This window comes from Caretta caretta, chromosome 17 (genome assembly GCF_965140235.1).
Source record: "Caretta caretta isolate rCarCar2 chromosome 17, rCarCar1.hap1, whole genome shotgun sequence".
NCBI lineage: Eukaryota > Metazoa > Chordata > Testudines > Cheloniidae > Caretta > Caretta caretta.
In genome coordinates this window covers 9,879,265-9,906,378 of record NC_134222.1, presented here as the reverse complement: position 1 = coordinate 9,906,378, position 27,114 = coordinate 9,879,265, and the positions used below count along the sequence as shown (strand labels likewise).

General features: G+C 44.3%; 1 protein-coding gene across 1 annotated transcript; it reads left to right on the top strand.

The window, feature by feature from the left end:
- The first annotated feature begins 377 nt into the window (after nt 1-377).
- On the top strand, nt 378-20,440 carry NOS2 (nitric oxide synthase 2). Its single transcript, XM_075120669.1, has 24 exons — nt 378-449; nt 527-675; nt 3,744-3,906; nt 4,351-4,442; nt 4,770-4,911; nt 5,506-5,645; nt 6,881-7,055; nt 7,612-7,713; nt 8,415-8,609; nt 9,155-9,237; nt 9,575-9,719; nt 10,602-10,706; nt 10,853-10,902; nt 11,018-11,192; nt 11,875-12,007; nt 12,691-12,769; nt 13,720-13,898; nt 14,745-14,914; nt 15,780-15,981; nt 16,347-16,434; nt 16,900-17,021; nt 17,748-17,896; nt 18,763-18,957; nt 19,620-20,440. The coding sequence occupies exons 2-24, from the start codon at nt 566-568 to the stop codon at nt 19,734-19,736; spliced, it is 3,111 nt and encodes a 1,036-aa protein (XP_074976770.1). The 5' UTR covers nt 378-449; nt 527-565; the 3' UTR covers nt 19,737-20,440.
- Nucleotides 20,441-27,114: the final 6,674 nt, after the last annotated feature.

The following is a 27,114-nucleotide window of genomic DNA, read 5'->3' as shown; positions in this document are numbered from 1 at the left end:
AAATTGTTCATTTTGTGCAACCCAAAACTTTTGTGTGCCTAAGGGAGTTAGATACCCACCTCCTATTCCAGTGGGATTTGAGTGCCTGACTCCCTTAGTCTCCTTTGAAAGTCCAAGCCTTTATTTACAAGCGTGTCTTATTTCTAAGACCATCCAGTTCATTGTTTCCCTTGGACCACCACAATTAACACACATTGAGAAATCCCAGTCTTCCCTGATGAAACTCTGTCGATTGGCAAATACACCAGGGATAAATTTAGTCCAATGGTTTAATGTTACATGATGAATTCAAAGATTATTTGTATTTTCTTTTTCTCTTTGCTCAGAAACCTCCGCAGAACGGCATCCAACCCATGAGCCAAATATCTGGGTGTCCGAGACATTTAAAAGTTAAAAACTGGGGAAATGGAACCAGCTTTAACGACACATTGCACCAGACAGCAAAGGGGGTAAGACCATGAAACTTTAACGGACAACTTTCCCTGGTGGGGTGCCATTATTGTTTTTAACATTTCCGTCTTTGCAGGTTCTCAACTGCAAGGCCAAGGCCTGCCAAGGAGCACTCATGAACCCCAAAGGCTTGGTGAGAGGCCCAAGAGACAGTCCAGTCCCACCGGAAGAGATTTTACCCCAGGCGATAGAATTCATCAATCAATACTACAATTCACTTAAAGAGTAAGGCCATTTTAACTTCATTCTTGAATTAATTGCTCCATCTATGGGATGTGAATGCCTCTTAGTATTCTTTCATCGTGAGCTGCGAACTGCCCCCATCCGGTCAAAGAAAGGGACAAGAATTATGTGCTCGTAGTGAGTTAGTTGTACTAATAATATGCTGAAATGGTAGGTACTATTACCTGTAAGTCTCCACCCTCCTCAGTGAATATAAGAATGGACTTTATTGAGTGCTTTGTGCAATCTGGTTTTAACTGTCTTAACCCTCCTGAGGCGAATGCATCAATAGGCAGCGTAGAGAAGACTCTTTTTAAAAACAGTGTTACCATCCGTCCACAAACATCCATGTATAAACAAGTCTCTCCACATCTGGTTTCTTAGCAAGGAAAGCTAATACAGCGCTAGAGTGGAGTAACGCCCATTGAGACCAGCCTTATAATGCGGATACGGCTTTTAGTTTGGCGTTGTTTTAAATGCCCTCTCTCTGTGTTCTGGCACCCTTTGCTCAAGGGCGGTACATGTTATGTCAACATTTCCCATGGTTTAGGGCTTCTTGTAAAGTTACTGGCCTTCTAGGCAACTTGCTGCCATTCAGCGTGGCAGTCTTCTCATTCTCTCCCTATCAGACTTACTGAGCATGCTCAGGGGAATTTCCTAGCATCATAAAAGATGGCTGTATCCTATAGTTCTCAAAATGGAGAAGGGAGGGTGATTTCACCACTTTGGGTGAACATGTGGGAAACGCTGGAACATTTGAGTCCATCTCAAGTGCCACCATTTCCAGGCCTTAGGAATTAGTAAATAAAAGTTTGATCCTATAAGATACTGAGCAACTCCTGAAGCCAATGGGAATTAAAGCTGCTCAGCACATCCAGGGCTTACTCAGCACTTTACAGGATCATGCACTAGGTCTCCTAGTTAGCTACTTCGGTGATGCAGATGCTCTTGAGTTTAACACACTAGTTATTTTAAATTGGACCACATTAACTTTTATGAAAGGAGACACTGATTTGCAGCTCATTTTATAGCTGCTTCCTTTCCTCTTTTTGTGCTGCCCACACGGCACTTTTATGTCTGCTAAAGTTCTGCTTTCATGGTGACTTTATAAGAAGAAATTACTCTTTGTAGTAATCAAGGGATTATGAAATCTCATAACACCAAACAACTTCCAATTGCTTAATTGCATGGCTAGAAACAAGCACTTTCAGAAATTCCTGGCATCATTGCATCTTAGTTGCACTTTCCTGGTCGGGTCATTGACCCAGTTTGACTCTGGTCTTGTGTTTGATCCAGATGCAGCAAACACTTAGGCACATGCTTACCTTAACTCCCATGAGTAATCCCATTGAAATCAATGGGATTCCTCAGGGGAGTAAAGCTCATACATGTTTATAAAGCTCATAAATGTTTTCAGAATCACAATCTTTGTCAACTAATAATGCAGTAAAATGTACATTTGTTACTGATGACAAATTCCCACACCAGCAGCACAAACACACAAGTATGGGCCAAATTTAGCCCTGGTGTCATTTACATCAAAGGGGAGTTGAACCCACTGCCAGATGCTGAACTCAATCTACGGTACTGATTCCTGTCTCATCACACCAGCATAAGTAACGCCACTGAAGTCAATGGACCCACATTGGCACGTGAGAAGGTGATCAGCCCTAGGAGTTTTAAGGCCACATTTTCAGAAGAGCTCAGTGTCCAGATTTTCAAAGCGGCTCAATGCTCCTGGTAAAATCTGGTTCCATTTCTGAGACCTGAGCCCTTCTGAAAACCCCAGTCTCAGGTACAAGCAGCTTTCATGGTCAGAAACTTGGCTCTTTGATCACACTGATTTACACTTCTCATGCACTGCCCTTGATCTTTCATCCTGGTGAAATTCAACATGTGCTTTCAGACTCTGCAGGCTATTTTCATCCTATTTATCAGCCAGCAAACCAGTTTGTCTGTGCCACGATAAATATTTCCCCAATATTGTGTCTTCATTTTCTGTGTTATCAACCTAAAGAATTTGAGAGGTTAGCGTCTCAGGCCAAGAGAACTACCCAGCACCTCCTCTTTGGTGTGGAGTTTTCGACACACTTTGCTCAAAAGAAACACTTTTGTATTAAAATATTAGAACTCAGAGAGGACAGGTATCCATTAAGCCACCTCCACCATCCTTCTGCCAATGCAGGATTTTTTCCCACCCACAGATTTCCAGTGCTTTCATGGATTTTAACATACAAACCTGGAAAGTCCATATCTTCCTAAACAAGTTAACATGGGAAGCTAGGCAGAAAAAGGCAGCTTCCATTAATGTATTAAGTATCATGGAGATGGGAGCTGAGTGCTCAGAGGACTGAGCTGCACCAAGGTTAAAACATTACACTTTGCATTTCCAGTACTGTTTGCTCCTGAATAAGTTAATTAATTTGCCATTCACACGCAACAAGGACAGCTCAGAGATTTGGAGGCCAGAAGGAACTATTATGATCTGACCTCAGTTGTTATAGCAGTGGCCCTGTCTCCCTCCACACTCATGCCCTGCGCTTAGATAAGCCTTTTCTTTCCATTGCTTAAAAATACTAAGTCGTCAATTGTAACAATAGAGAAATATGGGACTTTGGGAAGAGGTGCGATGGGACGCACAGTGGCAGTTTCCTCTAGGCCACAGGCTTGTTGATGCCTGTGAGAGGTGGCAAATATTTTCACCGTTGATGGTGTATTTTGGGTAGATCGCTTTCATTTCCAAGTATCGAACCTTGAGGCCAGCCCATCTATGGATATTCTCTTGCAACATCCATTTGTGCCGAATGACAGTTTGCACAGGTGCCTAAGAAAATCCTATGCCTGTGTCTGTATTCTGTGGCAAAAGCAAACCCCATCTGTCTAAATCCTCTGCTTCATGGAAGCCCCTTATAATCAGAGAGCTTAAATTCTGCCCTTAATTACACCCATCCACCCTCTTGACCCACAACATAGTGACTAGAGGATATTTCTGCAATCACCTTTGTGAATGAAAGTAGTTCTGCCTAAAGCACAGCTCATTGTTTCTCTTGATGATTTTTCCTATTCTACAGGCCACAACCAGAAGAACACCAGCAGCGAATGCAATCAGTAACCGAAGAGATAGAAAAAACAGGAACCTACCAGCTGACAAAAGATGAACTCATTTTTGCAACCAAACTGGCATGGAGAAATGCTCCGAGATGCATTGGGAGAATACAATGGTCCAACCTACAGGTGAGTTACTGATGATAGAAATCTAGGGGCAGATCAGCAGCTTCTGTAAATCAGCATAGTGACATTGACTTCAACAGACTTATGCCAAGTTACACCAGCTGAGGATACGGCCTGTATTTCAGACAATACAAACTGGTTCCTCATTCTAGAGACAAATCAAATAATTGTGTATGGTTCAAAACACATTAAAAATCTGCTAAACAACAGGAGGAAATGTATCTCCTGTACATTACAGCAAAGCACAAATACGTTTATTGGGCCCACATAGCAAAGATGAAGATGAACTCTTCTTAGATGAGATAAAAGTGAAATCCGGTATCCAGATAATAATCTAAACCATTGCACCTTAACCTTAAATTAGGATAATGAACTTCATTAGAAAAATAATTCTAAATCATCATTCCTAAATCAATTTTTTCCTGTATTTCTTCTGGGAACATATAGGTGTTTGATGCACGTAACTGTACTACAGCCAAGGAAATGTTTGAACATATCTGTCGTCATCTTGAATACGCCACAAACAATGGAAACATCAGGTATGTGCTTTTTTATTCCAACATTGGTATTCCAAACACCAGTCTTTGGATCCAGATCTGGGTTTACATTCAGAATCCCCACCACCACCCCAAAAACTCTGGAGTGTCTAGAAGTTTTGGTTCCCCCGTCTCCAGCCTTAATTCCCTCCTTTATCCTGTATCATCATTTCTTGAAGGTTTGTAAGTTGCACAGTCCCTGGAAAACGAGGGGTTTTTGCTGGGTTTTTAATTTGTTTACAAAATGTAAATTAGCAGGAATAATTTTAAAAAATAATCCAGAAGCATATGACTTGCTGTGTTTTAATGGGAGTTAATCTCTCTGGGTAGATCGGCCATCACTGTCTTCCCTCAGAGGACTGATGGGAAACATGATTTCCGTTTGTGGAACAGCCAGCTCATCCGATATGCGGGGTACCAAATGCCAGATGGCTCCATCTTGGGAGACCCAGCTACTGTGGAGTTTACACAGGTAAGTGTTGAAACAGAACTCACCATCCCTCTTATCTAGCTCATCTAACAGATTTTAGATATTCATCTATCTGATTGATGTAGGTACCTTGTTATGTGGCCCTCTATATTCAATTGGTCAAAAATACTCCACAGATCTGATCAAACTCCCATTAAGGTCAATGGAAGATTTTCATTGTGCTTAGTGGACACTTTTTGTTCTGTACCTTTCTGGAGCAGGAGGGAGGAATGAGGGTGGGCGAAAGGAATGGGTGGAGCCTTGGCTCCAATGCACCAACCAGCACATCTTACCTAGCATTGCGGGGGGGCCTGCAATTTATTGCTATTATAGTCCTGCAGTAAATTACTCCCTCCATTCCAGAGCAAGGTTGTCTCTAAGGCACGCTGCCTCCTAGGCCTACCTCTGGGGTGAGGCAATTTATGTAGTACCCCTCAATCTGGGCATACAGTGGAGCCCTACTCAAACACAGCATGGCTTTATTGGGATGGGGGAAGGTAGTTTTTAACATTAGACAGCATGTAAAGAGTTAACATGTTTTTGTCTTCAAACCCATGGGAAAAAAAACAAAACCAAACCCACTTTCTTCACTTACAGTTGTGCATCGAGCTTGGGTGGAAGCCCAAATATGGCCGCTTTGATGTCATTCCACTGATTCTCCAAGCAAACGGCCAAGACCCAGAAATATTTGAACTGCCGCCAGAACTTGTCCTTGAAGTGTCAATGGAACATCCAAAGTAAGCATGCTGGATTTAGATAATCGTATCTGTGCCGTACCTTGACTATTAGGCTATTGTTAGGCCCAGGTTATTAGCTTGTGACCTGTGGCAGGTTCCTTTATTAGTTCTTTGTTCAGGTGAAATTATGTTGAATTAACCCAAGAGATAAAAATGTATGTTAAGGCAGCTACGTTACATTGAAACGAATGTAGGATAATAGCATTTTTGCAGGAAGTATTTGGGAGTTCTCATCTCTGTTTTAGTCATAGTCAGTCAAAAGTACATTGCTTTTAAAAAGCGTGCAGTTGAGTGCTATTGTAATACACTTGTAGGGTATGGGTCTTCTTGCCCTCAACAAGCCCCTGATTCACCCAAGCATTTAAGCAAAACCAACACTGTTCAGCAAAGCACTTGCATCCTGATTCAAGAAAGCACTGCTAGTCGGGACATGAGCACATGCTTATGTTGCATTAAAGTCATGTCCAACTCAAGTGAATGGAACTTATGCCCATGAAAGTTAAGGACTGGCCTGAATTGGGGCCTTAATATCAAACATGCAAGAAGTCCTACTGAAGTGACTCCAGGTCAAGCAGGTGCTTAAGTGCTCTGCTGAATCAGGGCCCAAGCAGCTCATTGAGGACAGCAGTCTACCTACAAAGGCTACCAGCTAATAGACTTATTCCTTAAAATCTAGTGGTACAGGTCTGTGCTTTGGGGTTGAAGGTTGAAACCCTGCTGGCGACTCATGAGAGGGGCCATTATATAGGGCCAGCTCCTCAGTTGTTATAAATGAACGTTACTCTGTTGCCTTCAGTGGAGTTATGCTGATTTACACCAGCAGAAGATCTGGTTATTGTAGGTTTCATTTCCTGCTCTACCCTCTTGCTCTCTTTGCAGAAGTTCTGTACTGTGTTACCTACTATAGCATTTGCCAAATAGCTTGTAGTGATTAGCGATGAGCAAATAATTTAGTCAGTTTCTCTCTCTATTATTTTTCTTGTCTTGTTTATTTTGTGAAGAGACTGCAAAGAGCTCAAACATTCTTTGAGGTTATGCACCAGTTTCCTCAGCAAGGAATTCTTGATTTTCACATGGCTAGTGAAAAATTTGTGAACTTTTGCAACCCCGTGCTGCACTGCTGAGTTACAGACAGGATTGTTCCTATCTATTCCCTGATTGGCATGGGTTGTGCTCAGAAGGAGACCACAGGGGAGGGTTCTTAACTAACGGTTCAAAATGTTTCTTTAAAAAAGGTATGAATGGTTTAAGGAACTCGATTTGAAGTGGTACGCGCTGCCAGCGGTCGCCAATATGCTGCTTGAAGTGGGGGGCCTGGAATTTACAGCTTGCCCCTTTAATGGCTGGTACATGGGGACAGAGATAGGTGTGCGAGACTTCTGTGACGTACAGCGCTACAATATCCTGCAGGTAACTGTCGAGAGGGTTTTTAGTGAATCTGTGTAGAAGAGGCCAGGGAGAGCACCAGGTTTTACACTGAGCCCTGTGCAGGTTGGGGCAGGACTTTGGGGCCTTGTCTCAACCAAGTGCTTTCTTAACCATCTCACTGTTGCTAGTTCAGCTCCATTGGGAGCAGCAATGGTGGGAGAACTAGTGGTGATTAGGAAAGAGTCATTAATGGCAAAGGCAAATTAAAAACTCTTTCTGCTTTACTACACTCATGTTATTAGTGTCGCATGTGAAGGGGTGGTTGTTTCTTTAATACTGTAAGCTATTTGGGGTAGGGGCTGTTTTTGCACAGCACCTAGCACATTGGGTTCCTAGCACATGCCTGGAGCGTCCAGATGCAACAACAATACAAATAATAATAGGGGACAGCTCCCCTTTCATACCATATAACCCAGTGAGAAACCCCCTCCCCTATATCTAACTCTTCCCCCCTCCCCCCGCACCGCTCCCAAATTTTGACCCAGATTTTTGTCCTGAGGATTAAATTTGTTTTTTCCTCTTTTTTTCCCACATGTAGGAAGTAGGGAGAAGGATGGGTCTGGAAACCAACAAACTTTCCTCATTATGGAAAGATCGAGCGGTGATAGAGGTTAACGTGGCCGTGCTTCATAGTTTCCAAGTAAGTCAGTGACAGATATACGAAGAGACAACACACACCCTGGGCCTGATTCTCCTCTCCCTTGCAACAGGTTTACAGCAATCGGACTCCAGTGTAATTGCTCCTGATTTACACTAGGCCCTTTATTTTCAGCAGTGTGTATGTGGCAGCCATTCTTCCCCTGGCTGCCAGTTAAAAACGGGATGGGGTGGGATGTTGTGGAAAAGGTTCAATCATCGCAGTCTAACTTCCTAGTTAGGTGCTAAAAAGCACCATTTGATTAACAGCTTGGTTTCCAAGGACACTTGTTGAAGCCAAAACAAGTCAAAGGGTGGGCAAATGAATCCGAGGCATTGTTTAACTTGCTCGCCCGATGCTGGGGCGATAAACCGCAGGGGGGGAAAACGGTGATCTTCGGGACTATAAAGCGCGCTGCAGCTGAGCAAGTCAAGGGTCCATCTAGTACAGTGCCAGTCTCAAATGACTGTTAGCGCTGGATGCTTCTGAGTAAGGCATGAGGTCCCCTTAGTATGTATTCCACCCGGAAAAAGCCTTCTATATATAACCAGTGCAGGGAGAAAAGCAGAAGGTACCATAAAGCCCACTTAGGAACCACTGTGATGGACATGATATAAACCCCTTAGATGTTATTGCACCTATTTGTGAAGCTCCATGACACCGGGCACATTCAGCTTATGGACTTCTCTACCCAACTCTTTTAGAAACAAAACGTCACCATCATGGATCACCACTCCGCGGCGGAGTCTTTCATGAAGTACATGCAGAACGAGTACCGCCTTCGAGGAGGGTGCCCAGCCGACTGGGTCTGGCTCGTGCCTCCGATATCAGGCAGCATTACCCCAGTGTTTCACCAGGAGATGCTGAACTATGTCCTCACACCTTTCTACTATTACCAGGTAAGGGCCACCGAATGATCTCAGCAGACAACTTAAAAAAAACACAGCACAAGAGGTCCATCCTGTCCAGGGGTCATACGGCACTTCACACCACGGGGTTCTGGTCTATGGCTGGGGCTCCTACACACAACGATAATGCAAATAAGTAAGCAGGCAATATGCTGCCTGAACTAAAAACACTGTCATTCGCACTAACTGCCAGTCGTGGTGCCTGTGAAGTAAAATTAGCTCATGGTGACATACCGTAATCGCAGGGTTTCTAATGTTGGGGGGTGGGGGGAAGGGAAATAAGGCCAGCAGTTTCTGTTAAGAAATATCATTAGCAGTATACTCCCAAATGGTCATTAAAATGCAGTTGGACACAACAGAGAGGCTGACCCTGCATTTGTGAAGTGGATGGGAGCAGGCTTGGATTTGAAGAATGGACCCTAGATGTAGATTCCCAAAGTAATCTGACTGTTTCAAGGGACAACTTGATCAGCGTCAAAGAAATTGTGTACATATTCTTTTAAGATCTCAGACCTGTATCTTATGTCTTTTTCCAGGTGGAGGCTTGGAAAACACATGTCTGGCACGATGAGAAACGCAGGCCAAAGAAAAGGGAGATCAAGTTCAGAGTTTTGGCAAAGTAAGGTTCCCAGATAAAAATCTTAAATATTATATGGGATTGAACCATGAAGAGCCAATCTATCCCATCCCAAAGTTAGGGTAGAGGCACTCCACTTCCAGGTTTTTGGTTTGTCTCATTACAGCAATCAGGGGCAATTGAATCACTTGGGTCTGGACCCAGACTACCCACAATTTGATACTGTTCACATCTGAAATGTTTGTTTAGGCCAATCTCAAATATACTCCCCTGGAGAATGCCCCAGGCCATCCTCCAAGTCAGCCTTTCCCTGTATTTTTGTAAATCAGGTCAGAACGTTTTGGTGAATAAATGACAAGCTGCATATGACTTTTCCCAGGGCTGCGTTCTTTGCAGCTGCATTGGTGCGGAAAACGATGGCAGCCAGGACCAAGGCAACAGTGATCTATGCAACCGAGACTGGGAAATCTGAGACACTGGCCAACAACCTGTGCGCCTTGTTCAATTGCGCCTTCAATACCAAGGTAAGAGTCTGTCCCTTTCCCTGAAACCTCCCTTGCACCTCTATGCAGCAAGGAGAGAAATCTTTACCCACTGGAGAACAAGAGTTAGAAGACTCAGCACTACCAGCGTCTACAAGATGTCACAAACATTCCCTGGACATTTTGAATAGCCAAGGAATGCAAGCTCTGGTGTATTTTTGGTGTACCTTGCAACTCATTCTTTGTTAGTCACAGACTATTGTTGCAATAGGAAACACTATTTTCCATCCTCTTTGACACCCATTTAATGGCATCAGTCAGTGAAATATCCTGATACTACAACTGCAGCACAAATTCCTATCTAACACCTGAAGTCATGCAATTCGGATAAGTGACAAATTCTCACAGTAGAGTACGACATTTATTGCATCGGTTCCTACCTGCGTCAGAGGGCTCTATGCTAACTTGGTGAAGCTTCACACTTCACCTTCAACCAGGTCATTGCTGCTGATTGCTCACTCAATCCATAGTGAGGATTTATTACTATATGTACAGCTCAGAGGACACAGCTGAGAGTGGGGCCCCATATTTCTAGATGCTAGACAGGTACAAACACAGAGTCCCTTCCCTGAGAACTCAGGCCCAGATCTCCAAAGGTACCTAACTTCCATTGATTTCAAAGGATCTAGGCCTCACAGTCGAACTAGAAAAGACAGACATGCGGTGGTAAAATGAGAGGTGAAGTGACTTGAGCAAAGTCACACAGTGGCAGAGCAATTAACAGAACTCATGGCCACTGCCCTGTATGCTAGCTCATGCTACCGCCCAGGTTGGGTCAGCAGTGACCTGACAAGACCGTAGCTCTCGAAAGCTGGTCCTCATTTTTGCCCCATAGCAATATCTTATGCACTTGGTCTCTTCCAGGTCCTCTGCATGGATGAGTACAAGCTCAGTGACCTGGAAAAAGAAACCCTCCTTCTAGTGGTGACCAGCACTTTTGGAAATGGTGACTCTCCAGGCAACGGAAAGGTAAATTTAACAGAGAAATCTGTGTTAGAGTCTGATCCAAAGCCCATCAAACCCAATGGGGAGATCTTTGAATCTGACCTTACCCTATAGATAATGTAAAATAAAAGTATTTGTGCAACACGAAACATTTTATTTATTTTATACAGAAACTGAAGAATGCCCTGTTCACTCTGAAACAGCTGAGCAAAAAATTCAGGTAATAAAGCCTCTAATTTGCATCTGATCATATCTATTGCCTTTAACTGATCATGCTGTTCAAGGAGGAGCACTAACTTGATCCCTCCAAGACTCATCTATGTCTCTTTCTGCAGATATGCTGTATTTGGCCTGGGGTCAACCATGTATCCAGAGTTTTGTGCCTTCGCTCATGCCATTGACCAAAAGCTTGCACAGCTAGGCGCCTCTCCACTCACCCAAACAGGAGAAGGGGACGAACTTAATGGGCAGGAAGAAGCCTTTCGCACCTGGGCAGTTAATGCATTCAAGGTAACTACGGTATATAACAGCTGTCCCAGCTGCATCTATTTTTTTCCTGGCTCTCCACCAGCTAAATTGCCCCTGTAAAGAAACTTGGGGGGTAAGAGCTACATACAACACACAGCTACCATTAATGATGGGACCCAACTGCCCACTTCAGATCTGGATTTCAATTCCACAACATGTTGGGGATGTCGCTTTGGATCCAGGGTTTTGGTTCAGTTCATTATAATGACAGGAACCATTTGCAAGAGTGGAGGATCTACATCTAGGTTTGGATTTTTAACTCCCCGAAGTTCAGGAGTGATTTGGGACACTATCTTATTTCCAAGAGCCCAGTTCTGCCACCTTGCGTATAGTTCCATTTCAATGGGACTACTTGTGTGGTAGGCTACACAGGGGGGCAGAAATCAGCCCTAACAGTTTTTCTAACCAGATCCTATCTCTATTAGACTGGTGTAGATTGGCAGTAACCCCATTAAAGTCAGTGAAGAAATCTATTCACATTCGGAATAAGTGAAATCAAAATCTGGTCCAGGCACTCTACTTGATATAATTACTATGATTATTATTATTATTAATTTGTATTGTTTGAGGTAGTTGCTGCACAATATTATCAGCGAACACTAAAAATGGCAAGTTTTAACATGAATAATCTGAAGATTTATTTTTTTTTATTTTTTAAAAAAAGACTGCCTGTGAGACTTTTGACATCCGTGGAAAAAACAATATTCAGTTACCCAAGGTGTACACCTCAAATGAAACCTGGAATCCCAAGAATTACAGGATAGCATATGACTCCCAGCCTTTGGACTTGAGTAAAGGTACCTTCTCTTTCTCTCTCTGTACCTATTCTGCATCTCACATGCTCAGGTTTTAAGGAGGAATTGTGGGGGGTGGGATAGCTCAGTGGTTTGAGCATTGGCCTGCTAAACCCAGGGTTGTGAGTTCAATCCTTGAGGGGGCCATTTAGCGATCTGGGGCAAAAATTGAGGACTGGTTCTGCTTTGAGCAGGGGGTTGGACAAGATGATCTCCTGAGGTCCCTTCCAACCCTGATATTCTATGATGTAGGAATGAGATCAGCTCTGACAATGCAGGATGATAGATCTGATGTTCCACCAAGTTGGTAGAAGCAGCAAGGTCCTGATTTAGATGGGATAATACACGGTCTCTTATTTTAAGTTCGATAAGACATCACAAAAAACACCTCAGCTGGAAGCCATGTTGTCAGCCTCAGCAGAAAGGCCAAGGATTGAACGATTTTCTGTCATAGAAGGAGCACAAACAGCGGTGCAGTGTGTTCTCTAAATACGGTTGTCTATATAGGTTCTCATACTTGCTCCTCACCATAGCATTTATCGTAGGGCAATTAACTACTAAAAAAGCTGGAGGTGCCCTGGGTCAAAAGCAGCTCAGGTCTTTTCCACAATTACATGACGACATCTAAAATAAATTGAATCAATAAAACTTAGATTAACTGTGGCCTCTTTTCCCCCCCCCCACAGCACTTGGAAACATACATGCAAAAGATGTGATTCCCATGACGCTCAAGTTCAGGCAGAATCTGCAAAGTTTAAAATCCAGGTATGGCACCTAGATCTTTTAGGTATTTTAATATTTGTTTTTGCTAGAAGTTTAAAAAAATCCTGAGATCCAAGCATGGCTGACCTTGTAGGTGTTTGAGAAAGAGATTTGAATTTCACACCATTACTCTAAACAGGCAAACACCACAAAGCATTTTGACACTAAACGTGGAATCTGACAGAAACCTTTTCCCTGATGAATTCACCAAATCCAATGTGAATTGCTAGTTAATTCAGAAAAAAAGTGTCCCCTTTGCGAAAAAGGAATGGAAAAAAACCATAACTCAAATAAAGAAAAGTACGTGTGGCACCTTAGAGACTAACAAATTTATTTGAGCATAAGCTTTCGTGAGCTACAGCTCATTTCAAGCTTATGCTCAAATAAATTTGTTAGTCTCTAAGGTGCCACAAGACCTCCTTTTCTTTTTGCGATTACAGACTAACACGGCTGCTACTCTGAAACCAAAAACTCAAATAGCTTGTTTGTAATCTTACTGTCATGCAAATTGAGCCATAACAATGCACAAACAAGCTGAAAAGGACGAGTTACAGGCATTTCCAACAACAATATCCGTGTTAGAAATAGAATCCATAAAAGACTTCCCAGTATCCTCAAATAAGCCCCTTTCTTCTTCATTCTAAATACAGTCTTCGTACAGGAAGCCATCTGGCTTAGCGAGGCAAACCATTCAGCCTTCACTGGTACAGCATGACCTTTCCAGTGGCTCATCTATTTGGGTTCCTGCATGCTGATCAGCAGATCTTAAAGACCTCTCTCATTTTGATTAAGACACTTGGCTTAACCAGACAGTGGTTTGAAGAAGTCTCCATAAATTAACACCAATTAACCCTCGCCGACTGCCACTTTGAAAGTGTATTATTCTGCACTGTCAGAGGGAAATCCTGTCAACATAACCGTGATTCATCAGATCTCATCTTCTTATATTTCAGTCGTGTTACCATCCTACTTAAGCTTTCCTGTGAGACTAATCAGGAAGTGCACTATCTGCCGGGAGAACATGTCGGGATTTTTCCAGGCAACCAGCCAGAATTAGTCAGTGGCATCATTGAGCACGTTAAGGATGCACCACCAACTGATCAGACCATCAGACTGGAAACCTGCAATGATGGTAAGTTGGCTGTACTGCAACTCCAGGGCAATGGATGTTTTACAGATATTTTCCATAAACCACCGCAAGAGTTTTCTTTTAAAGCAAAAAAGTTCACCGAAATGCATTAAATCAAAATATGTATTCATTGGGTTCTTCTGTTGTCTTCAGAAAACAGAAGAGTCGGTTTTTAAGCAAGAAGTGGTTGCTGCTAAGGGTTTTACTCTGTAAACTCCTAATTTTTAGTTATTCTTTGATGCTAGGTTCTGATTTCAGTCACAGTGAAGAAAATCCACAGTAACGTCACGAGGGCTAATGGAGTGATCCTGGATTGACACAGTAACGGAGATCAGAACCTGGCTAGTGACTGTAATTACGCTAATTGATACAGGGTGTTCATTACTACATAACATATAATCAGTCTCCTAAAAGAGGTTTCCATGTCTCTCCCTGCTGTGTTGCAGAAGCTTGCTAAATGATAGCCTTTTTGCAGGGAGGCAGTTGTTTAAACAGTTCCCTTTGTTTAAAAGGAGTGTTCTATCATCATCTGTGATTCAGTGCATATACAGAAGGGCAGATCCTCAGCTGGTGTAAATCAGCTTAGTGTCATTACAGCCTTTAACAAGCAAATTCCTCTAGGAACACCTTGCACTGCTATCCCATAGCTTTTGGTGTTGATCACCTACAATATTATCTTTCACTAGGTTTGTTTCCTTAGTAGACATTCCTCTCAACTGAGGTCCATGTTCTAGATGTGATACATGGTTCACTGCGTGCAGTCTCCTTTCAGCTACATTGAGATCTGCACAGCACTTCCAGCTGACAGACTCCTTGGAAAGTGTTCTCAAGTGTTCCTTACATTTCCAGGTGGCTACTGGACAAGTGACAAGAAAATTCCACCCTGTACACTTTCCCAAGCCCTGATGTATTTCCTTGATGTCACTACACCACCCTCCCAACATCTGCTAAAAAAACTCTCCCGGCTGGCAACAGAGGAAGGAGACAAACACAGACTGGAAGTCTTATGTCATGTGAGTGTTTGGACTTGACTTATGCCCCTCCACTGCTGTGATGAAGGCTATAGAAATGCATGTAATAATGAAGAATAGCTGTTTTCCATTTGCTGTGTAAGCTGCATTATTCCAAGACCATCCTTGATAATAGGAAGGATGATCTTATGGCTAAAGCCCAGGAGTGGGAATCAGGAAATACTGTATGAAAGACTTCCCACGGTATGAGATTTCCTGAGTGATTCTGGACAGGTCACGTAGCCTGTTTGGGCCTCTGTTGAAAGAGTATAACACTACTACTTCCTTGTCCCCCAGTGGGGTGGTGAGAATTAATTCAGTTAAGGATTTTGAAGTCATCAAGTGGAAGGTGTTATCCAAGAGCGCTGGCAGACAGTTTGGTAAAGCAAAGAGAAGGGATTTATGAATCTTCAATGTGGAAATAACCAGCTGAAAGTTCAAGGTCCAGATGAGCGTCTGTTGAGTTCAACAGCGGCTCAACAGCTTTCAGGATCAGAGCATATGGATGTCTGGCAAGATAGGGCTGGGAAAAAAACAAAAACAGGCTCCCCCTTCTACTTCCACATCCAGGCCCAGTCAGCGAAAACAACCTCTGGGACGTATTTCAGAGCTTCTAATTCCAGACGTTAAATAAAAAAAATCCCAACATTTTCAAACAACTCAGTCTAAGTCGCGTTCTAAAGCGGACTAAGGTTTGAGGGAGTCTCCTTTTATCTGAAGCTTAGCAAGCAATCTTACTAGCTTCACTAGCTTAGCAAGCAAGCCTGAAACTTATTCCATAAGTGACCTTTCCAATATCCCTGCTCCTAACCCCAATGAGACTCAAAGCTCCTTTTTCACATTTGTGGCTGTGTTTGGCTTTCAGAGTTTAGAGGAGTACAACAAGTGGAAGTTTTTCAACAGCCCCACCATTTTGGAGGTACTGAAAGAGTTTCCTTCCACCCAAGTCTCCACGTCTTTTTTACTGACTCAGCTGCCTTTGCTGAAACCCCGGTACTATTCCATTAGCTCCTCACGGGACATGACGCCCAGAGAGATCCATTTGACAGTTGCAGTGGTCAACTACAGGACAAGGGGTAATTGTTACTTACATTTATTCTTTGGTTCCATGCAATTTAGGTGGCACAATGATTAAGTAAACTGGGTCCACCATACAGCATAAAACATACCATTTTAGCTAAGAGTGTATATTGTACTGCTGCTCTCAGTCGATACGTGCAGAATATAAATGGATAATGAAAATTTGCGGTCTAAATAGGGAACATTACTGTTGGACTGGTAATATCCTGCAGCTAATCTTTGGTTTTCAGTTAGTAGACACCAATTTATTTACACACCAATTTGTTTTTATATCAGTTCAACTTCTACAAAAAGTACTTGATGGTTTGGTTTTGGGTTTTTTTGGAGGATTCATAGATGCATTTTCCCTTCCTCCTGTTAGATGGTCAAGGTCCTCTGCACCATGGTGTTTGCAGCACATGGCTGAATACGATAGCTCTCCAGGAGACAGTCCCATGCTTTGTGCGCAGGTGAGTGTACATGTCCTGTACCACGCCAATGGGAAAATATCAGTACTTAGTTCAGCTTCGTTATAACAATCTCTAATAATATCCATACTTATTGCAAGGCAACATGGTCTAATGGATTGATCAGGAGGCCAAAAACTCCTGAGTTTTTACCCCTCATCCAACACTTTGTGACTTGACCCTATGCGTGTGCTTCCACAAAACAGGGGTAATAACACTTCCCTACATCAGAGGGGACTGGGCAGGATTAGCCTTTTCACCATGCCTTGAAAATAGAGAGCCTGATTCTCCACGCTCTAAACACCAGATTTACTCTGGTGTAACGCTGTTGATTTCAGTGTAACAGAGTGGAAATTCAGGCCACTAGCGATAGATAATTGGTAAGCATTATTCAGGGAGCTTGGTAGGAATGGATTTACCCCATATGATGGTTTTCCTAACCACATTCTCGCATTTTATTGACATCAGTGCCAGTGGATTCCGGCTTCCGAAGGACCCCGCCAAGCCCTGCATTCTGATCGGCCCCGGGACAGGAATTGCTCCATTCAGAAGCTTCTGGCAGCAGCGTCTCTATGACTTAGAAAAGAAAGGTACAGTGGGAATTACCCCCAGGAGGAGCCCTGTCCCCCCAAGGGACGCCATTCATCCAGAAATGTCAATTGCATGATGCTGTTTTCACTAACTTGACATACAAGCCGCATGGAATTCATCCTCATAACTCAGCAATGTGGGGCGCTGTGGGTGGACGTGAAAGAGCGTGATGCGGGTGGGGGAGAAGGGGGGAAAATGTACAAATGCTGTAAAAATGTGTGCTTGGAAGTGGTAGCCCTGAGCAAGGAACACTGCAGACATCACCAACCCAGGAAGAGCTTTGAGAAGGATTTCACGTTAAAAAACACACACAACCAATAACCAATACCCAATTGCCCTGCCTCCTTCCCACCCTCTTTGGGATGCCTGATAGCAGAGAGCAGACCACAAACATCTCTGCCTCTTTCACAGGGGCTTGTAGCATAGAAAGAAGGTTCTTTGTGATCTTACAACCCTTTTCAACAAGCAACCGGAATTTTGCAGTGTTCCTGCCTGGTCTTATAAAGACAAGTTGAGCTTCTGCCAGTGACATTTTGTACTGTTAAATGATGCTGCAGATGCTTAAAGCAGAACCTCACTTGCTCGCTCTTTCATACATACACAGTGGTAAAAGCTGGTTGGAAAAGAGGTTCCTGTCCTTGCATGACTAGCTGCTGAGACAACGGGGCCCTCTGTTGCCATTGTAATTGCAGGTAATTGGGCTAACTTTCCAATGTTGGTTTCAGGAATTAAAGGCAGCGGCATGACATTGTTGTTTGGCTGCCGGCAGTCAGACATGGATCATCTCTACAGGGAAGAAACTCAAGAAATGAAAAGAAAAGGAGTGCTGAAAGAGGTCTACACAGCCTACTCCCGGCAACCCAGCCAAGCTAAAGTAAGCTTCATTCCTCTGCCCTCTAGAAAGGGGGATACAGATCCCCTCCTGCCCCAAGCTAAGGCTTGAGCCCTGTTTAAAGTTCTCCTTTGAAAGGGTTCAATGTTTTGTTTCTATGTCTCGTGCCTGAGTGAAGAACGCCGTTTTCTTCAAAGGAATGGAGCCAATCTTGCCCTTGACTTCAATAGGAGCAAAGTGTATCTATCTAAGCTTTACATTATTGCCCTGTAGAAGGAAGAGAACAGGCGTATCCAAATTCAAGCTTCAGATGGAAAACTGTCTGTGAAGCTAAAACTTGTTCAAAACCCCAGCCCTAAATGCCCCGGACAAGTTCAGACCTGCACATTGTACCTGTTGGGGAAGATGTTGACCCCAGCTCTCATTATTTTGCCATTTGTCTCTGAAATGGTGCAGCCAGAAAGACAGCAGAGCAGGCACTCTGGGAATTCCCCCTGCTGAGCAGAATCATTGGATGGCAACCTGTGGCACCTAAGCAACCCTCTCTCCAACTGCGGCTATAGGAGTGCGTGCCTGGCATGTCCCTATGCCCTGACAATCCCCAGCTAGCTGAATGGTTTACTGGGGCTGTGGACAGCTGGTGTAAATTAGAGCAGCCTGAAGGCTGCTCTAACTTATGTAAGGGACTGGCCCAGCCTCAAGATCAGGGTAGTATAAAAGGTGGCTTAAAGCCATTTCTCCCCTCTGCTCTTGGGCAGACTATAGTTTGACTGGACTGAGGGAGTCAGAGCCTTAACATGGCATGATGGGGTTGTGTAAGTCTACTCCAAATCTAGATAACCCATGATCTCAGACAGCATTAAGTGGACCTTATTTGACTTTTTCCCCCTCTCCCCTCCCTCCTTAAGGTCTACGTTCAAGACATTCTTCAAAGCAAACTGCAGGCAGAAGTGCACCAAGCCTTACATGAAGATGAAGGGCATTTGTATGTCTGCGGGGACGTGTGCATGGCCAGGGACGTCTCCCAGACCTTGAAGGAGATGTTCACAAAGAAATTGAAGCTGACGGAGGAACAGGCTGAAGACTACATCTTCCAGCTGAAGGTAGGTGTAGAAGCCAGATGTGCATGCTCACCACCGTCAGGGTTAAAGCTAAAGAGTCCTGCGTGAGTTAAACTATACTTCAGTGTAGTTATCAAGATGCAATGGAAAGGGCAACAATTATAGCAAACAAATTTGTGTGCATAAATTTGTCAGACATTCTGAATTAGAATGCAAGGCCGGGTGATTTATTTCAATTTATATAAGGTACCTGTTGAGAATGCTCAGGGTGCATGTATAGATTACAGTATTCTACCCCTAAACTGATTTGCAATATCCTGCCCCACTTTGACCCTGGACAGCCAAAGGGGCAGGATTTGCCCATGAATAGCTATACAGTGGCTTTGCAACATGACCTGAACCTCAACATTGTCAGGCTCTGTTAGCCCAAAGGGGACGGGCAGTGAATTTGAGAAGGGAACGAACACTGCACACAGACACTAGACCTGCTCTGGGGGCTGCCTTGTGCTGTTGGAATGGTGCAAAGTGACAAGAGTTACAACGTTCAGCTTATCCTTGAGCTTGTAGGATTTTTTTCTCATCACCAAAAGTTCACCATCACTAGTCAGTAGAACAAACCCAAACGAACTAAAAACCAGCAGCCAGTTTGTTAAATAATGGGAAGCCAGACTGATGTTTTTGTTCTGTGTCTCTGATTTTTACAGAGCCAAAAGCGATACCATGAGGACATATTCGGGGCTATGGTTCCACACGAGGGCAAGAGAAATGCAAGCGCTTTGAAACCCACCAGCCCAAGAACCACTCAACAGTTAATGTTTTAGCCAGCATTTGAACGTATGTGATCATTTTCAAACAGCAAGGGGTCAAATTCTCCTTCCAATGCATGTCAAGGCACGTACATACATTTGCTGGCAGAATTTGACCCTCAAAAGTTTAGCCTTAAGGAAAAGGTGACTTTTTAATGTAATTAAGCCTTTATTACTATTTATTTGTGACTTCTTTTTAATGTCTATTTTATTATAACCTTGATCATAGTTCAAGTGCAATTTATTTTTTAATGCACGTTAGGAGAGGATAAATGCCTGTAGTTTTTATTTAAATACAGAAGAAGATCTGCTCACAAGGGAAATATAGATTTTTTAAGTGATTTAGAATAATATTTTTGTGCAATGGATTGTGTGTGTGTGTATGTATTTATATGGATTTGTTTTACAGTGTATATAATACCCCTTTAAAAGGAAATCACTTGACGGCTGCGTTGCTTTTAAATGCTGGTCATGCATTTCTATTTGTAGCAAAGTTCACATGAAGTAATATAATCATTCTAAAGTTGAAATATTTGTTGCCTGCAAACGAAGAAGTTGCAAATCCTGCTTCATAGGATGGCACTCGGATACGGCTTGCTGCTGTTACAGAGAACATGTCAACGAGGCTCAAAAATACATAAGCACTTTGTATGTTTTAAATTCTGTATTCCCATTTGACCGACACTGTGTTATAATAAATTATGCCTTTATAGTGAGAACACTCTGTGCTTGTGGACTAGATTTGAGTGTGTAACATGTTACTGACTTAAGCTTGCAAAGAGATCTGCGTGGTTGAGCCCCTGGACTTCAGCGGGAGCAGAATTGGGCCCCACCGAGTTTAGGGAACCCCCTCACCCAGGCAGAATGCTCGTCTACATGACATACATGCTTGGCTTACCCACAGTTAGAACATTCGTGGTATTGCGAACCCCAAACTTTTTTCAAAGCAGCACGTGCCAGGCTCCAAAAATCACGAGACTGTCTTCTAAAAACACCACAACACGATTTAAAAAAAAAAAATCTTATTTGCCTTCTGGTTTTTAACCCTCTTGGGTACCTTCGGGCCCCATTTCCAAGCTTTCTCCAAACCCGTGGGAGCTATAAACTTAAGAAAAAAAAATTAAAGCTTGAAGTGAGATTTTCATGTTACTGCTTGCCTGAAGGACCTGGGACTTTATGAAAACACACCAAATATTGTGAGAGTCAGCAACCATGCATTTAGCATATACACTGCAGTAGGAGACATTTAATGACTAGGGCAGAAAGCCTGGTGCTGCTGAGAGATTGAAGACCGACAGTACAGGCAAAGCGTATCAGACAGAGGGCAAACGGAGTAACAAATGAAGGTACATGGCAAGTACTGGGTCCAGCTGGTTACCAAAGAGACACAGGACCATCAGTATCAATTCAGAATGCTTCACCCAGCAGGACACAAGTTGTCCACTCAGTCTTTTTTAGGAGACCTCCCCCCTCATTTATTCTATGGAGGCTATCAGTCACTTTTGCGGCAGGGCACGGCCATTTTTCCCCCTGCAGAACTCACCTTCAGGCAACAGAGTTCTCCCTCAGAATCCAAATTCCATTCTCAGTGCCACCCAAACATCAGCTGAGTCACACGGGCATGAAGACTCAGAGAACATGGCACTAGGCCACCGAGCTCCGGCATATTCCCTGTCCTGAGAGGAACAACATGGAGGGCAGCCTGAACCCAACCCTTTCTCCATGCCCCTCAGGAGGTGAAGGGGCTCTCTCTAGAATCCCTTCTTGTCTCCCTACCTTAAGGCTTTACTCGCAACTTGGTGGGGCGTATGTGTCAACCACCATTCTACAGCAACACGTCATAATCCTTTGATTTGCTTTTTAAATGCTTACGTTTACTGCTGTAGTTTAGAGAGTGTCATATACCACTCATTCGGTGTACATCCCTGGAACAACTCCATGATGGAGTTTACATCACCATGAGAGCACAAGGTAGTGCTGTGACTGAAGTCGATGTCCAGCAGGTGCGAGAAACTATTGACAGCTTCCTCCTATGGGAACGTGAACAATTTCTCCCTCCTGTGCCTTTGTTAAACTAGTTTAAGAGGCGCACTTGTTTCTGTTTCAGCACAGTGGTTCCATGATTTTCCTCTGTGGAGCCAGTCAGGCAGTTTTAATGTGGGACTTTCCCCCCCCTCATCTTAGTTCCACCATTCCAGGAACGTCCCATTAACAGGAAGAGGAAACAGGGCGATTCCAGGAAGGGATTAGAAGCAGCAGTGATCCGTTCTAATTCATTGTGAATTTGCTCCTTATATCAACTGGTCCTGACTGTAAATGAAGTCCCAGCAGTGGTGACTGATCTGAAGCCTTACATAATTGCTTTCAGTACAGGAATAAATGGAACAGAAAGTGCAGATGTGAAGGTCAATGGATAGTTATTATATTGCAGGATAAAAGCCAAAGTTGCATTTGAGACAACAGCATTATGGAACATCTCTTTTGAAGCTCTAAACATATTCAAACAATATATTGTCCAATTACTGAGTTCATTAAAGCCCCCATTCAGCAAGGTACTAAAACACGTGCATAACTAAACCACAAGTACTCCCTCTAAACTCAATGGGCCTATTTAGATGCTAAGAGTTACGTGTGTGCTTAAAGACCTTGCAGAACCCAAGCCTTTATTCAAATTCAAAGCCAAGATTTTAAGTGAGCCTTGAGTTTGGGTGTCCACATTGAGACACCTAGAAGGAGTCTGCCTTTCTGAAAGTGCTGAGCTCTCACCTTCTAAGAGTCTTGTGTTGGGCATCCAAAGAAAAAAGTACCCCCCAAATCACTAGCCACTTCTTAAAATCTTGGTCAAGATTTTCCACATGCATACAACCAGATATACAGCGCCCTTCATACACACTAAAGACCATCATGTAACTATTTTTTCCCCCTTTCTCTACTTGAAGTTGTTCAGGAAGGAAAGTTTAGAGGTTAAGGCCTGCATGGGACTCAGAAACCTGGCTTCAGTTCCTGGTTCAGCTACCAACTTGCTGTGCCACCTGGGGCAAATCCCTTAACCTGCTCGGTCTCAGTTCTTCATCTGTAAATGTAGGGGATACCGCCTCACCTGACAGAAGGGTTGTGAAGATAAAATCCACGATTGTGAGGTGCTCAGATACTACAGTGATGGGGGCCATATAGTTACTTAGCCAGATAGGAAATGGAACATGTCTTAGTTATAACTTAAATGTCATAGAGCTGTGAATTCCCACCCTCCTCCCCTCACGCTAGCCATGCGCCAGGGAAAAAACACAAGTCTTAGGGCCAAGGCAGAGGAGGATAGGGCCTTTAAGACCAAGCTTTCATATATTTTCTATGTGAAGCATCTGATTGCCATGTCTCATAGTGCCTCAGGCCAGAATAAGAACTCCCTCCTACTTCCATAGTCAGGAGATGAGCTTGCTTTAGAAAGCAGAATTCTCTCCATGGGAGAGGTGAGCATCACCTTTACGACACACAGCCTCGATGACTGACTACAACCAAGGCACTAAAGCCTCCACTGCACAAGGTGCTGGTCAAGGAGTCACCTGAACCAGATACCTCATGGAGCCAGCTCAGCGCAGGCATTACAGAAAACAAGTTAACACTGAACTCAAACTAGCTACTGGGGTGTTAAAGCCCATAACAGAAATGTTAGTCCTTCAGTGACCCAAGGCAAATACTGTCAAGATTAGATTCCTGTCCAAGCCAGGTTACTTGAGTTAGGGCAAGGAGAGACATCCCTGCCCTGTCTTCACCCAGAACTGGTCTCTAGTAGAAGCAGCCAGACCTTTTTTATCTGGGCTGCTGGGCCCTGATTGGCTTCCACCTGCTGCCCGCCCTTTGGCGCCACAAGATGCAGCAGGACACCTTCATGGGGAGGAGGAAGAGGTTTTCCCCAGGCAGCAAGGCACCTGACAAGGGGCAGGAGAGGCCTGGTTCACCCCGTCAACGTTCTGGTTCCAATCCAGCAAAGCACCTAAGAATGTGCTTAAGTTTAAGTACGTGATTAATCCAATTGAAGTCACAATTAAGTCACACAATTGAAGTCACATAATTAATCCAATTAAGTACATGATTTGGTGCATCGGGGCCAGGTACTTAGCATCTTGTGGATCACAGCCCCAAGCTTAGGTCTGATCCAAAGCCAACTGAAATCAATGGGAGTTTCTCTCTTGGCTTGAAGGAGCTTGGATCAAGCACTTTCAATTGTAAAATCCTTGGAGCAAGGATTGTGGGTTCCTATGTGTTCGTACAGCACCTAACACAAGGACCCTTGATTGTGACCGGGACCTCTGGCTACTACCACAACACAATTAGTAATAATATAGAATTATGATGTTACTATTTTCCCATCCCACATTACAATTTGGCATAGGTAAACCTGGTGTATATAATTTTTAATCCACTGGAGCATCATGGATTCAAATGTTTGATTCAAACACAGTTGGGTTTGTGTTCCTCTAATGGAGACAGCAGAAAAAAAAAAAAAAGACAGGAGATGGGTGAGAACAATTTCAATTAAAGAAAAAAAGAACTGGCATATAATTATTATACACTGCTTGGGCAAGCTGAATAGTGGAGAGTACTTATACATATCCCTAATACCGGGGGAAAGCTACCCTCAGCCAGAAATAGGCTCTTAAACTTCACTCAGCCTTGGAGATGGAAAAGAGCATTGTAAACTACAGGAAAAATATTTCTAAATTAAACTACGTTTTACAAACCTCCTAGTACTTTGAGATGTTAGTAACACCAGCCGCTCCAAGAAGCAATGGTCTCAAGTAGCAGTAGGGGAGGTCTAGGATGTATATTAGGAAACACTTTCACTAGGAGGGTGGTGAAGCACTGGAATGGGTTACCTAGGGAGGTGGTGGAATCTGCTTCCTTCAAGGTTTTTAAGGCCCGACTTGACAAAGCCCTGGCTGGGATGATTTAGTTGGGATTGGTCCTGCTTTGAGGAGGGGATTGGACTAGATGACCTCCTGAAGTCTCTGCCAACCCTAATCTTCTAAAATCCCCAGCCCTAATTAGTGGCTCTTTAATCCAGTATAACAAAATCCAGTGGCTGGGAGCTGGAGTAAGCAAAGTTCAAACTGGAATTAAGATACACATTTTTTAAGCAGTGATGATAATTAGCCATTGGAACAGATTACCAAGGGATATTAAATTCTCCATCACTCAGAGTGTTATAGGGTCCATTTACAATATGGGGTGTCACCTGCTGTCAGCTCTGGGGATTAGCTCTTGCCAGGCACTGCCCTCCTGTGGTGGGGTCTCTGCGTGTTGTCTCTTTCACTCTGTGGCCCCTTTAACTCCTGAAGCTGCAGCTTCCTGTTCGTGGCTTGGTCCTCCCCTTCCAGGGAAATCAAAGTCCTTCCAGACCATCTGCAACACCCTATGTTATTTCCCAGTGCCTGGTAGAGGAACCCAGGCCCACCCTCTACGCTGGGTTCCAGCCCAGCCATCCTCTAACAAGCAACAAAGCTCTGCACAGTCCCACCCCTTGCTGCTCTTTCCCTGGGCTTTTTCCCACTTACCTAGCTGCCCTCTCTTGCTGGGTTTGCCAACCCAAACTCCCTCTGCCCAGAGTAACTGTAGTCTACTTCCTTACAGCCTCTTGCTGCTCGCAGCTCCTGGGCTTTCTACAGGCCCCTCCTTTTCCTACGCAGCTGAGCCCATTTCCAATCAGTGGCCTGCTCCTGGTCTCCTTCTTCAAGTGCAGCCTGGGTAGTTAATTGGCTTGTCTCACCACTTTAACCCTTCCAGTCCTATGTGGGGTGGACACCCCATCACATACCCTCCCTCTCAGGGGTGTGGATGCCTCCTGCCCAGCCCCTGCTGTACCCACAGGCCATCCCTCTCTTGTTATGCTTCCTCCACCAGGAGACACAAATTATACTGACCCTCCATGGCATCCCTAAACTTTTCCTTTTGAAACTTCAGGTCTCCTTCAGCTATTTGCAGGGGTTGTTCTGCTGCCGCCAGCTTCCCCTGGAGCTCCTTCACTTGCCCCACAGGATCCCCCACCACCCTTTCACTCAGGGTCCGAATTCTCACCAGAGCTTGCTCCACTTCCATGTGGAGCAGTTCCTATGCCTACACAGTTCCTATGTCTGTCTGGGCCCTCTCCCTCCCAATCATCTTATCTGTTACCTCCCTACTACCCCCTGCCGGGTGTGTGGGATAACCACATGCAAGGTCCACGGTCATTGCTACCATGTCTATCCTGACGGTCTCTGGCATATGCTGGTCTGCAGACACCACCTCCTTATTTCCTGTTTCACTGGGGTCCCTGCCTTCCTCTTTGCTACATCGCCCTTTCTTAAGAGGCCAGTGCCTCTTTTTATGCCTAATCTCATGGCACCTAAAACAAATCCTTGGCCTTTTCTTGGGAGTAGGCCACTCTTCCACCTTCTCTTGTCTAGCCCCCTCTTGGGCTAGCCTTCCCCTCACAACTCAGAAATGGGCATCCCCTTCTGACCACAGGCGAAACAGGCCCCTCCCCTTCAGGTTCTCCCCCCACGTTAGACTTTTTTGGCTTTCTCGTTTTCCTGCCTGTATAGGTAGGGGCACTCTCTGTTTAGGTGTCCCCTTCATTCACAGACATAACACCGCTTTGGCCAGGCCCACAGCCTCCTGGTGCTGGTACCTCTCTTCTTATCTCACTCCCTGCAGTCTTTATGTAAGCTCCTGCGGGAAGAAACTAATAAATACAGCTGCTGTTCAGTTAGCCGTGTCAAAGAGGTTTGCGGGTATCCATGTGCCTCTCACTGTCTGTTGGTTCTCCAGCACTTGCCTCAGCAGGGTCTAGATCCATCCCTGCTGATTGTCAGTCCCCTTCTGCCGGGACGGTAACTCTGGAGTGCAGGCTGGGAAGTTATAAGTGCCCTCAGCATAAAAGGCTTTTTCACCTTCATTTGGTTTTTTGCTATGGCTCGCCACACTCCCTTGTATCAGAGGTGACTGTCTAATGCAGTTCTTGGCAGTGCACCACAATCTCTTAACCACCCCCGTACCAGGGGCAACTGCGTGGCCACTTCCCCCCACTACTTGTCACACACTCCCAACACACCTCCCTTTGGCCAGGGAGTGACTGTAGCCTACTGCCTTGCAGCCTCTTGCAGCTGCTCACAGTTCCTGGGCTTTATACAGGTCCCTCCTGATCCTGCCCAGCTAAACCCACTTCCAGTTAGTGGTCTGCTCCCTGTCCACTTCAGGTGCAGCCTGGGCAGTTAATTGGCCTGCCTCGCCCCTTGAACCGCTCCAGTCCTGGGTGAGGTGGACACTGCATGGCATGGAGTTTTTAAATCAAGTCTGGCTTTCTTTCTGGAAAATATGCTTTAATTCAACCACAAGTCACTGAGCTAGATGCAGGAAT